Source organism: Melozone crissalis, unplaced genomic scaffold, assembly GCF_028551555.1.
Source record: "Melozone crissalis strain CALT ecotype California unplaced genomic scaffold, PUWL_Pcris_2 ptg000023l_1, whole genome shotgun sequence".
NCBI lineage: Eukaryota > Metazoa > Chordata > Aves > Passeriformes > Passerellidae > Melozone > Melozone crissalis.
In genome coordinates this window covers 26223414-26235828 of record NW_026535801.1, presented here as the reverse complement: position 1 = coordinate 26235828, position 12415 = coordinate 26223414, and the positions used below count along the sequence as shown (strand labels likewise).

The 12415-nt window shown below is 60.1% G+C and overlaps 2 protein-coding genes across 2 annotated transcripts; one reads left to right on the top strand and one right to left on the bottom strand.

Moving 5' to 3' along the window:
* Window positions 1-1670: 1670 nt before the first annotated feature.
* RUFY4 (RUN and FYVE domain containing 4) lies at window positions 1671-6758 on the top strand. Its single transcript, XM_054278224.1, has 10 exons — window positions 1671-1716; window positions 2474-2580; window positions 2915-3040; window positions 3345-3451; window positions 3600-3743; window positions 4366-5413; window positions 5489-5595; window positions 6194-6340; window positions 6450-6581; window positions 6653-6758. The coding sequence occupies exons 1-10, from the start codon at window positions 1671-1673 to the stop codon at window positions 6756-6758; spliced, it is 2070 nt and encodes a 689-aa protein (XP_054134199.1).
* Window positions 6759-8173: 1415 nt separating this feature from the next.
* Window positions 8174-11019, bottom strand: LOC128938157 (C-X-C chemokine receptor type 2-like). Its single transcript, XM_054278226.1, has 2 exons — window positions 10941-11019; window positions 8174-9391 (listed from the first exon to the last, which is right to left on the bottom strand). The coding sequence occupies exon 2, from the start codon at window positions 9384-9386 to the stop codon at window positions 8310-8312; it is 1077 nt and encodes a 358-aa protein (XP_054134201.1). The 5' UTR covers window positions 9387-9391; window positions 10941-11019; the 3' UTR covers window positions 8174-8309.
* Window positions 11020-12415: the final 1396 nt, after the last annotated feature.

The following is a 12415-nucleotide window of genomic DNA, read 5'->3' as shown; positions in this document are numbered from 1 at the left end:
CTCCACACGGGTTTTCAGCCCCCAGTCGAGAAGGAGCTCACAGGACAGGGCTGACACAGTACAAGGGTCCAGGCACAGTGAATGAGGTGCACTGCTGGGTTGGGGGCTCCCCAACAAGAGGGAGCCTTGTCCAGGACGCTCTGGAAAGAGCTTACACACTGGCTCTGGGTATAGCCCCCATGTGGAGGGCAGATGATTGGGGAGGGTTTTGGTCCTTGCTAGGGGGTCTGCAGCTCCTGCAGGGGTCTCTGTGCCCAGGGGCTGTTGTGCATGGGGGTGGCCTCTGTGCCAGGGTCTGCTGCTGGCTGCTTCTAGCAGAGGATGGGTCCTGGATCCCCTCCACAAAAACCGTGGGCAGGTTCTTCAGAGCATTCCGAATTTCCATCCTTATTGGAGACCATCAGGGTCCCCCCATGTCTGACACTGTCCTTCCTCTGCCCCTTCAAAAGCTGCATAGAGGGACCAACCTTGCTGACCCTTTCCCCAGAGCTGGCAACCCCCAAAACAGGGAGCTGGCAGGTGCTGGGGGCTAAGCTGCAGTGCCTGATGTGATGTGGGCCGGGCGGGCTGTGGCTTCTGCAGCCCCACCGACCTCCCACACTTCCTCCTGCCCAAGGTACAAAAGGAGAAGCAGGCAGGCACAGCGTGGGCACAGGGACATGCCAGCTCACCCGCAGCACTCAGCAACTGCCCCGGGGCAGCCCACAGCTCCTGGACACAGGTAAGGGGCTTCTCTTGCCAGGGGAAACTGAGCTACAGGTGGGGTGGGGAGGTGCAAAGATAGCTCATCTGAGGTCTCTCAATAGCCCTGGAATGGGAGCACGGGCAGCCCCAGACCTGTGTCCTGCTCCCTCACTGTGCCGTGGTAGAGGGCACAGGGCACTCACACGCTTGGGCACGTTTGGGCACACCGGTGCACACACTCCTGTGAGTGCACGTGCACCCTGCTGGGACTCACACCCTGTCCCCCAAAGTGCTGCCCCACACCAGCCACAGTGACAAGTCACAGACCTGCCACCCCCATGGGCAACTTCCCTCACCCAGTCCCCAAGCTGCCACCCACCCCAAAATCACTGCACTGTGCCCTGTGGCCCCTCATCTCATGCCCACAGCTCACCCAAACCCCATGCCAGCCGTGCAGTCAACATGCTGTGCCAGAGGGTTCTGCCGAGGGAGCTGAGCTTAGGGGGCTGCATGTCAGGGCTGGTGTGCCCCGTGCTCAACCACCCAGGAGCCCCCACATTGTTCGTGATGTGAGTGAGGGAAGCGAGAGCAGAAGCAAAAGCAGCACTTCCCCTGCACCAAACCCACATCCTGAATCCTGGCAAACAGGGACAGGGATAAGGACAGGGACAAAATAGGGATGTGGTGGGGTCAGCCCCTGGAACTCCCCAAGGAAGGGGAGCAGAGGCTGAGGACATACAGGGGCAGGGCACGTGGAGAGCTGAGAGGGTGCAGGATGGGACACCTTTATCCACCCCATCTGCTCTGCCCTATGTAGTGGGGGAACGTGGGCAGGGTAAGGGGTGCATAAGCCTGCCTAAAACCCCTCTGGAGTGGAGCTGAGGGGCAGACGCTCTCTCTGGGACAGAGAGTTTGGGGTGCCAGGGGAGTGCCAGCCTGGAACCTCTCATCACTGCCGCTGCCTCTGCAGATCCCAGTGAGCAGCCATGGCAGGGGAAGGGGAGCTCAACCGTGTCATCAAGGACCTGCAGAGTAAGTGTGCCAACCAGTGCCCTGCCAGCGTGTTCCCTGCATGGCACATCTCACCTTGGCCCTGCCAGATCCCTTTTTGCACCCAAGTCATGGGCAGTGGGGGGTGTCACTGCCAGGGGTGCTCCAGAGAATCCCCGTGCCAACCCTGGCACTGCTGCCTGCTCCCATCCTCACTGCCAGCCCCTGGGAACCAGCAGTGCCCAGGAGGTTGCTGTGCTCCTTGCTCCCCCTGCTCCCCTCCTTCACCCCGAGTTCTTCTTTCTCTCTGAAGAAAAGGAGGCTCTGTGGGGGATCTTATCACTCCCTACAACTATCTGAAATGAATGGGGGAACATGGGCAGGGTTGTTGCCAGGAGGGAGTCAGTCTCTTCTCCCCAGTTACAAGGGTTAGGACAAGAGGAAATTGCCTCAAGTTGTGCCAGGAGAGGTTTACAGTGGATATTAGGAAAAATTTCTTCATGGAAATGTTTATCAAGCATTGGAACAGGCTACCCAGGGAAGTAGTGGAGTCACCACCCATGGAGGCATTTAAAAGTTGTGTGGATGTGTCATTTGGCTGCATGGTTTAATGGTGGATTTGGAAGTACTGGGTTAATTACTGAACTTGATCTTGGAGGTCTTTTCCAACTTAGATTCTAGAATTCTATGATTTCATCCACCATGAGAAATCCCCGAGGCTGGTTGTTGCGAGGCAGTTGAGGGAAGAGCGGTAGGATGGGAGAGGGTGCCATGCCAGCCCAGCCCTGCCATCCCGCAGAGACCGTGGCCGAGCTGAAAGGCAGCTACCAGGAGCAGAACGTGCCGGTGACAGACGGGAGCCGGGAGCTGCACAGCCTCTGTGCCCAGCTGGAGTTCCTCCTCCAGGTACTGCTGTTCCTCCATCTCTGCTGCCCCCTGCTTCCTTTCCCCTTTCCCCAGCTGAGAGCAGAAGGGATCCTGTGTTAACCATGCAGGGGCTGGAATAACCCCACCCAGCATTGTCTGGCCCTGGGCATCCCCAGCCACCTGGACCAGGTTCTCCCTAATCCACATGTGTAATTACATGTGCTGAAAAAGGGAAACTGAGCTATGGAGTGAAGAGAGGGACACCCGGACCAACCCTGCTGGGGGAGCTGGCTGGATTCCAGCCCCACAGGGGACAGGCTGGGGGGAGCAGGGGATGCTCCCAAAAAAAAGTCCAAGCTTGTACCTCTGCCAGTTTGACCTCAAGGAGAAGAGGAGCTTCTTTGGGCAGCGCAAGGACTATTGGGACTTCTTGTGCCAGGGCCTGGCACGGTGCCGGCAGGAGCATGAAGGCATTCACTTCGTCACCTCCCTGGACAAGGTGGGCATGGGCTGGTGGGATACCCAGGGACTTGTGCACACACATGAACTTCTGCTTGCTTGTGGGTGCACACACACCTCTGCACAGGCAGACACTCGCTTGGGCACCAAGCATTTGCCCACTGGTGCTATAAACAGTTTTGTCCCCTCTGGGATCCCCACTGTACCCTAGGCCGAGCCCTGGGAACCCTCGTTCCCTGCATGGGCTGGGGGGGAGGTGTGTGGAGGGGCAGACTGGAGTGACAGGGATGGATGGATGGATGGATGGATGGATGGATGGATGGATAACCACCTCTCCCCCGCAGCTGAAGACGCCTGTGGGCAGGGGCCGAGCCTTTCTGCGGTACTGCCTGGTGCACCGGCAGCTGGCAGAGTCCCTGCAGCTCTGCCTCCTGGACCCTGAGAGCCTCTGGTGAGAGCAGGGGCACACTCAGGGCATGCTCCTGGAGGTGGGGGACATGGCCAGGGTGAGCAGTGCCCTGTAGCACCCAGTCAGCAGAGGTGCTGCAGGGATGTGTACCTGTCCAGGGCATAGAGGGATGCATGTTTTGTGGTTGCAGTGAGTGGTACTACGCCCGTAGCCCCTTCCTGAGCCCCCAACGGCGAGCAGAGATCCTGGGCAGCCTCTATGAGCTGGACTGTGTCACCTTCCACCTGGCTTTGTACAGGAGTGACCTGGACACCGCCTGGCCCATGTTCTCTGAGTGAGCTTGGGGACACTGGGGGCACCAGGGGCATTGGCAGCACTGGGGATGTCAAGGGCATCAGAGGCACCTGGGGCTTAGCATTGCAGAGAAGCATTTGTGCATTGCCCCACTGCCCTAGACCCCACACAGCACTCCAGATGTGCCAGCTCTCAGTGGAGGGTACAGTCATTGGCACCAGCATGCACACCCTGCCTGTGCCTGCAAACATGCCATATGCATGTGTACACACACAGAGCCATCCTGTGCTTAAGTATGTCCCTGCTGCAACACCGTGACACTGTGACATCTGACACACAGGGACACACGTATGTGCTTGCACACCTTTGCCCTGGGCACACTTGTGGGGGCATCATGGATGCAGCTGTTCCAGCACACTCACACCTGTTCTGATGCCCACACACCCGTGTGCACAGACTGTCACAAGCATACATGCTTGGGTCGATGAGTGCCACGTGTTCTGTGGGTGCTCAGGCTGATGGCACCAACATCACTGATCCCCTGCCCTGCTGCCCCCCAAATTCCTAAAGGCTGCTGTGCCCAGCGAGCCCAAATGGAGGGTGGTGATGCCCTGTTCCCCTTGGGGGTGACCTCGTAGTCCTGAGCCCTGTGTCCCCTCTAGGCCACTGGTACGGCCCAGCCCGGTGATGAGGAGCAGCCCAGCAAAGACAGCCCTGCAGACAGACAGGATCAGCACTGTGGCACATGGATGGTCTGATGGCACTGGACATCCCACTGTGGCACTCCATGGGCCACCAGCCCATCCCTGCCCACCCACTTGGGCTGCCCTGCAGGCAGGGAGTGTGCAAGTGGAAGATATAGGGGAAGATGCAGAGAATGGGGAGGTGAAGAAGGACATGGAAGAGGAGGATGGAGAGGAAGTGGAGGAGGATGACAGTAAGGATACAAAGGAGGTGAAGGTGGAGGATGTGGAAGTGGACGTGGAGGAGGATTTGGAAGAGAAGCATGAAGAGTTGGAGGAGGATGAGAAGGAGATGAAGGATGTGGATGTAGAGGAACTGGAGGATGCACATGGCGCTGGCAAAGCAGCCCAGCCTGGCATGTCCCCACTGTCCAGTGGCACAAGGTGCATGCTGGGGTCCCTGTCACTCGCGCCCATGCAGCCGGGTGGCACAGAGGAGTCCCTGCAGGCGCTGGTGTCGCAGCTGCGGGCCGAGCTGGGGCAGCGGGAGGCGGCGGCCCGGGCGCTGGCGGCGCGGCTGGAACGGGCGGACCGGCGGCAGCGGCGGCAGGAGGAGGGCAGCGCCCGGCGGGCACAGCTCTGGGCACGCCAGGAGGAGGCTCTGCGGGAAAGCAACGCCTTCCTGCAGCGGGCCCTGGAGGCAGCGGTGGCAGCGGGGGACCCGGGGGCACTGGCACGGGCACGGGAGGAGGCACGGCGCTGGCAAGAAGTGGCAGAGGAGCGGGGCACCCAGCTGGCCAGGGCGCGGGCAGAGGCGGCGGCGCTGACATCGCGCCTGCAGGAATGCCAGGAAGCGCTGGTGGCGGCAGGACGGACGGACGGACCGAAGGTTGCTGGTACCTCAGATGAGGTGGCTGCCGTGGAGGAGGTGCTGCGGCAGGCACTGGAGCTCGCCCGTGGTCCCCAGGAGCCCCCACGAGCCCCCCAGGCAGAAGGGGAGCCCAGCTCGGTCACCAGCATGGCCATGGTATGGGCAAGCCCAAGGGCATCCCGTGGTGGGGTGGGGTTTGGGGTCCAGGATTGAGCCCCCACTCTCCCCCAGCGCTTGGCCAGCCTGGCTGCCGCAGCACAGGAGGAGACGTGGCAGAGCCGGCAGCAGCTCCAGGCCCAGCGACAGGAGATGGCACGGCTGCAGGAGGAGCTCAGCAGGTCGGGCAGGGACCCCTTCTTCCACCACCCATCACCCCAGAGTGGGACCTCCTATCTCCACCTGTCAGAGGGTTTCCCAATGGTGTCCTGCTTGGACACAGCCAAACAGCAGCTGGGGATCGGCAGGGGGAGGGAGGGAAGGATTTGAGGGGGGAGGACTGGAGGGAGAGGTCAATTTGGGGCTGATAGGTGGGTGGAAGGGTGGGTGGGCAGAGAGTTGGAGTGGTTTGGCGTTAGTAGATAGAGGGAGGGAAGGAGGGATCAATTCAGTGTGAATGAATGGAGATGGGACGGTGGATGGAGAGACACAGGAATGAATTTGGGGTGAGTAGGTGGGTGGGTGGGCACAACGTCAGGGGTATGGATGTGGAGAAGGAGGATGAACAGTGGGAAAACGGATGGGTGGCGGTGGGAAAACGGATGGGGAGAGAGCTTAAGGATGGATGGGCAACAGCAGAGAAAAGAAGGGAAGGAGGAAAGGAGGGAGGGAGCGAGGGAGGGAGGAACCAGCGGCGGGAGGTGTATCCGCATGCATGGAGGGACGGAGAGACGAGCAGCTGACAGACAGGGGGACGGTGTCGGCGCTGTCCCGCGGCAGGGCCCGGCAGGACGGCGAGCGCTGGGCATCGGCGCTGCAGCGGGCGCAGAGAGAGGCCCTGGAGCGGGAGGCGACGCGCGGCGCCGAGCAGGCACGGCAGCAGGAGCTCATCCGCGACATGAAGGGGCGGCTGCTGGAGCTGCTGCGGTGAGAGCCCCGGGGCCTCCAGGCGAGGGCAAGGGGACCCACACCCCTTTGCCCAGAGGAGGGCACCAGAGCCCCGGCGAAGGCAGCGCTGACCTCTCCTCTCCCGCAGGGAGAAGGATGCCCTGTGGCAGAAGACAGAGGGCATTGACAGCCCGGTGCCCAGCCCGGTGCCCCGCGACCCAGGGCTGTGTGCCCGCTGCCACAAGGATTTCCGCCTCCTCTCCCGGCGGTACAGCTGCAGGTGGGCTGGGACGGGAGCGGGGGCTGGCTCTGGCACGGTGCGGGCTCAGCTCTCACCCCCTGCTCTCTCAGCAGGCTGTGCCAGGGCAAGGTGTGCCACACCTGCTCCGTGGACATGGGCAAGCACGGCCGCTGCTGCCTGATTTGCTACCAGCAGAGGCACCCGCAGGCCACATGAGCGGCACAGCAGCCCTGGCACCGTGTCTGGGACACCTCCCGCCCTGGGCGCCTCCTCTTGGACTTACCGGGGTGTCCAGGGCCTGCATGCAGGTCCTGCTGCCCAGCATTTTGGGTTTGACATGTGTCTTTCTTGCGGCTGGTCCACAAAGTGGAAAACTACTCATTTCTGCTACCCCTGTGTCTTCTGTGTCATCCATCGGTCACTGCCAGATTGACACTGGGGGTGGGTGCAGGGTGGAGAATGCTGCTGTGGGGGTGTTCAAGTTCTCTTGGGGGGAACCATCCCCAAAAAGGGTGTCCTAGCTGCAGCCAGGGTGAGCCACTGCCTGCACCATCCCACGGTGGGGAGAGTAGACAGCTCTTGGCCAACAGCTCTGGCTTCCTACCACACTGCAAGGAACCGCTTGGGCGAGAGGGTTCTCAGATGCAAAGGTGATGGGCTGTCCTCCTCCCCCACTCACTCTGCTCTGCCCCAAGTCTCCAGGGTTCCCACCTGGGTGCTGGGGACCCCCGTACCCACCCATGAGCCAGCACATGGGTGACATCTGCTGATGTCCCCATGATTATGGACCCCCTAGGAACCTGGATCAAGTTCAATGGAGGAGCAGTATGGGACTCCAGTGGAGAGATGTGTAGATGTGTAGGTGTAGGGCAGACATCCTGAGGCCTGGCCCACAGAGTGGAAGGAGACTCCTCAGCACGGTCACAGTCCCCTCTTCAGCTCCTTGACCCCAGTCAAGTGTCAGCCCCAGTTGCCCAAGCCAGGGCGGAAACATCCCGGTTGTGTAAGGCACAGGTTCCCAGCCCTTTGCACAACAATCTCCTGCCCCCATGGCTGGGGGGAAGCAGGGGTGCCTGGGGTGCTGGTACCCTTCAGGCAGGGGTCACAGGGCTGGCTCAGTGTGAGGGGCTGCTCAGAGATCTTTCAGGCATTTGCTCTGCTGGGGTTGAGATTGGGGTTGGAAAGAGAATAACTTTGTCCCCAGGTGGGATACACTCCACATAGAGATTATCGAAGGGCCAGGACCTGTCTGGGGAGCTGTAGGAAGCAAAACCTGGGCTTGGGTCCCCTGTGGGGATGTACAGGATGCCAAACCCTGTCCTCGAAGAAGGGTAACCCACACTCTGACAGGCTCAGCAGGGAGCACTGTTTTGGCACCGTCACCAGAGAGGTGCTCTGGCCCTGACCTGCCATGTCCCTTCCCGTGGCAAAGAGGAGGCAGACATGGGTGACAAACCCACCAACTCCTTTATTGCTGGATGGTCATCGGGTAAATACACCATCCCCACAGCAGTCTCACAGAGTCCACAGGGTCACAGGCTTTGTCCCAAAGAGAGGGCAGGGTGCACACTTGACATCACTCCCTGGCAATGGGGTCCTACCACCTTGCCATCCAAGCCCCCTTCCAGGTGGGATCCAGCATCCAATGGTGGCCCTGCCCATCTCCATGGCATCACCACCCACACTCCAGGGGGCTGGATGAGGATGCTGAGGTGTGTGGGGTGCTTGGACCTGCTGGTACCCACAAGGGCTGGGTCCTAGAAGAGCTCAGAGGGTGGTGGATGTATTGCCAGAGGTGGAGGCATAGGAGGCACGGCCGTAGCGGGCAACAGCATCCTTGCTGATCAGCCCACGCTGCGCCAGGATCTTGAGGAAGCTGTTGCGAAACTTTTGGCCGATGAAGGCGTAGATGATAGGGTTGATGCAGCTGTGGGCAAAGCCCAGGACCTGCGTGACAGAGAGGGCTGTGTCGATGCTGTTCCTCCTCTCACAGGTCTCGGCAATGGCCCGCGTCCTCATGAGGGTGTCGCTCACCAGCGTGATGTTGTAGGGCAGCCAGCAGATGAGGAAGACCAGCACCACAGCGAAGATGACCTTCATGGCCCGCTGCTTCTGGGCATTCTTGGTCTGCAGGAGGGTGTGGATGGTGACGCCATAGCAGAAGAGCATCACCAGGAGGGGCAGGACGAAGCCGAAGGTCTGTGGCAGGACCCGCAGCACCACGCGCCACTTGGCCGTGTCCTCGCCGCTGATGCGCTCGTAGCACACGGTGCCGTTGTTGGGCGAGCGGAAAGCCTCGCGGAAGAGCAGCACGGGCAGGGAGAGCAGCGTGGAGAAAACCCAGATGCCCAAGCAGACAAACTTCACCCAGTGCCTCTTCTCAGTGGCAGCCCGCGTGGCATAGACGATGGCCAGGTAGCGGTCCACACTAATGCAGGCCAGCAGAAGGATGCCGCTGTAGAAGTTGGCTTCCTGCAGCACAGAGATGGCTTTGCACATCACAGTGCCAAAGACCCACTCGTGGGCTCGGTAGGCTGCCCAGAGCGGCAGGGTCAAGGCGAAGAGCAGGTCTGCCACGGCCAGGTTGAGCAGGTAGACATCGGTGACGGAGCGGCTGGTGTGGATGGAGGTCACCACCAGCACCACCAGCCCGTTCCCCACCACACTGAGGATGAAGACCAGGCAGTAGATCACCACCACCAGGTACTTGTTGAGGGCAGAGCTTTCAGGCCGGCACGGAGAGGATGAGACAGCAGTGTCAGGCATGGCTGTGCTGTAGTCATAGCTGTAGTTGTAAAGGGCTAAGATGTTGGAGAGATCCCCACTGTAGGACAAGAACTCCATTTTGCCTGTGGAGGACAAAATGGCATGAGCATGGGGTGGCAGGGTTGTGGACCAGGGGTGACAGCATCTCTGGGTCCTCTGGCATCTCTGTTGTCCCCCAGGTCCCCTCCCAGCCAGTGGGCAGCTGTCCTTCATCACTCCACTGTGATGGAGGACACAGCATCCACACTGTGCCAGGTAATGGTCAGTACTGCAGAGAGACACTGTTCCTCATATACCCCCTCATAAAACTCCCCCTGCATGCCTCAGTCTCCTGCATCTCACCCCAATTCTGTCCCTTTCCTGACTCCTGTGGAAGAAGAGGTTCCCCCCATAGAATGATCATCTCTTCTCAGTTTGAGAGGCTTCCCCATCAATGTCTCCTGCGGGACTGGTTTCAAGCCCTGGGCGGAAAGACGTGTCACACTTTGCAGGCAGCTTTGGAAATATTACACCTCTGGTTTTCCTGTTGCTCAGCTGGTCACTGCCATGTCCCCCCCGTGCTTGGCCTCAATGGGGAAATCACAGGTGGCAGTCGCTTTTCCTGTCTCCTCACACATAGGAGATGGTGAGCTCGCTCTGCTCCTGCCTCCCCAGGGACCACTGGCTTTCAGTCTTCTCCCAGAATGGATCTGCACTCTTGTTTCACTCCAGTTTCACCCCTCTGTCCCATTTCTGGGCCCCCCAACCCCTCCAGGGCTTGGAGATGCCAGGACTGCTTGGAGTGCTGAGTACCCCCAGTGCTGGGGTTCCCAGCTCCGAGCTGGCCCTGTTTGAACCCAAACCATCCCTGAACTGACTTTCTACTTCTGCCTGATGTGAACTCCCTGCTGCAGCTGGGCTGGTGCCACTGCCCAGAAAAATCTGTCCCTGGCTCTGCTTATCCTCTCTTGCAGTGATCCAGGGATGGAAATCCTGGGATGGTGACTCCAGGTGGGTGCTGTTGGGATGCTGAGGCATCAGCATCCCGGAGGACTGCAACCAGGGCTGCTGCTGGTGCTGATGGGGAATGTCCTCCCTAGTGGGGCTCCCACAGGCACGGGGCAGAGCCTGATGCCAGTGCTTCCCCTGCATCTATTTCTGGCTGCTGCTTTCTGCCTCCCCGCTCCAAAGTTCTGGTGGTTCCTCTGGAAACGGGTATGCCCCGGGTACAGCACACACAGACACTGCACAGCTGGCCCAGATGAGGGGAACAAGCAGCACTCCATTTCCCCTCCTGACCCTGGCAGGGCTGGGGGACAGCGGGGTGGCTGTCCCCCAGTGGGGAGGAAAGAGGGACATGCCATGGGGAAGGATCCTCCTGGCTCATCGCTGCGCAAGGAAATGGGAGCAGGTTTTTTCCCCATGGCACCCAAGGCTGATGTCCCTGGGGACTATGGAGGGTTTGTACCCCAGATGAGCCCTCAGCACAGCCTTGGGTGCTCTCACCACCACCTCCCTCTACCAAGCAGCCTCTTGGGCACTGCAGCAACCCACCCCAGCCCTCAGGCTGCTCCACATGTGAAGGGGCTCAGATGGGAGCTGTCAAAGCCCAAGGAAAGCCACAATCTCCAGTGGCACACCCCACGGACTCACTGCTTGCTGCTGTCGCCGTCCCCTCAAATGCGGAGTCTTCTCCTGATCCCAAGTTGTTTCTCACTGGGAAGCACACAGGTATGGGTTTAAATCCAGATGTGACCCCCAAGGGCTCCAGTACAAAGTGTGGTGGGATGCAGGGCAGTCCCAGACCCAGGGGTCTCTCCAGCCGGAAGATCCCTCACCTGCGCCTGCAGCTGTGCCACCTCCCAGCACCCCTTCCCTCCAGACTTTATACTGCCCGGGGAGGAAATGTTGCAAAATCTTCTCCTAGAATGAAGAGGAAGTGGCAGCCAAAGGGACCCTTCCGTGGTCCCCCCTCAGATGCCTTTCCCAGCCCGAGGGGAGGCCGCAGCCCACTGTCACCCTCCTGTCCCAGGATGGCCCAGGCCACACTGCACAGGGGTGCACCCAGGGGTTCAGCGCCATCCCTGAGATGATGCACCTGGGGGTCTCCAGCTGGGGGTCTCCAGTTTGTCCCCAGGCCCTCTGTGGATGAGGGGATCCCCTTCAAGGCACCCCTGTGTGCTGCAGTCCCCCCAGGAGAGCAGAAGGTCTCAAGGCCATGACCAGTGGGTGATGGCAATGCAGGGCTCTGTGCCTCAGTTTCCCCATTGACAGAGCAAGGGTGGTGTCAGCATTTGGGGGATGCACAGGGGACTGCAAGGCTGGTTGCCTTCTCTTAGGGGTTGCTGTGGGGGACTCCCCCAGATTACAGTGCCATGTCCCTACTGTCCTGGCTGTGCCTTGCCAAGCTAAGCTAAGCCAAGCCATGCCATCAATGCCACCAGACAGAGCTGTGCCCCTGTGCCAGCCCCGCAGACTCAGGGAATGCTGTGGCTCCAAGTGCCCCCATTGTTCTCAGGGGAGAACTGCACACAAGGCCATTCCCCATGCATCCGGTACCCCACGTTTTGGGGCACCTGGTAAGTGCCACCATCATATCCCTTGGGTATCCTCACAGACTCAAGGACACTCCTATACTCTGTTTGAACACCTGCCCAGTTTTGGGGAACCCTCAGCTCCAGGGTATCATTACAGCCCCCCTAGGATACCCCCACTCCCTGCATCACCTCACATTTTTGGGGTTCTGTAGCTCTGAAATTATCCATTTTTCAAGATACCATTTTCCCCTGTAAGCACCCCCATATCGCGGGGGCACCAATTCTCACACAGCCCCCCATACACTGGGGCACACCTGCTGCTTCCTAGGGCATCTCTATAACCCTAAGGGCACCCCACTGTTTTGGGGACCCCCAACACTGTGAGTATTCAATTAACGGGGGTGGGGGGGAGAACCTCACACTTTTGGGGACTTCCAAACCGCAGGCACACCACATATCCCTGCCTCACCCCGGTTGGCGGGGATGCCCTTACCACGAGGACCCCTGCAGCGGTGTCCCACTGCATTTTGGGCACACCCCCGTGTCCTACCGCATTTAGGGCACACCGCCGTGTCCCACCGCATTTAGAGG

Bases quoted from the DNA above. Each gene is read 5' to 3' on its own strand.
- RUFY4 (XM_054278224.1), top strand. From the start codon at position 1,671: ATGGCAGGGGAAGGGGAGCTCAACCGTGTCATCAAGGACCTGCAGA. The intron at 3,744-4,365 runs GTGAGCTTGGGG...TGTCCCCTCTAG, and splicing joins GCCTGGCCCATGTTCTCTGA to GCCACTGGTACGGCCCAGCC. The intron at 6,582-6,652 runs GTGGGCTGGGAC...CTGCTCTCTCAG, and splicing joins TCCCGGCGGTACAGCTGCAG to CAGGCTGTGCCAGGGCAAGG.
- LOC128938157 (XM_054278226.1), bottom strand. From the start codon at position 9,386: ATGGAGTTCTTGTCCTACAGTGGGGATCTCTCCAACATCTTAGCCCTT.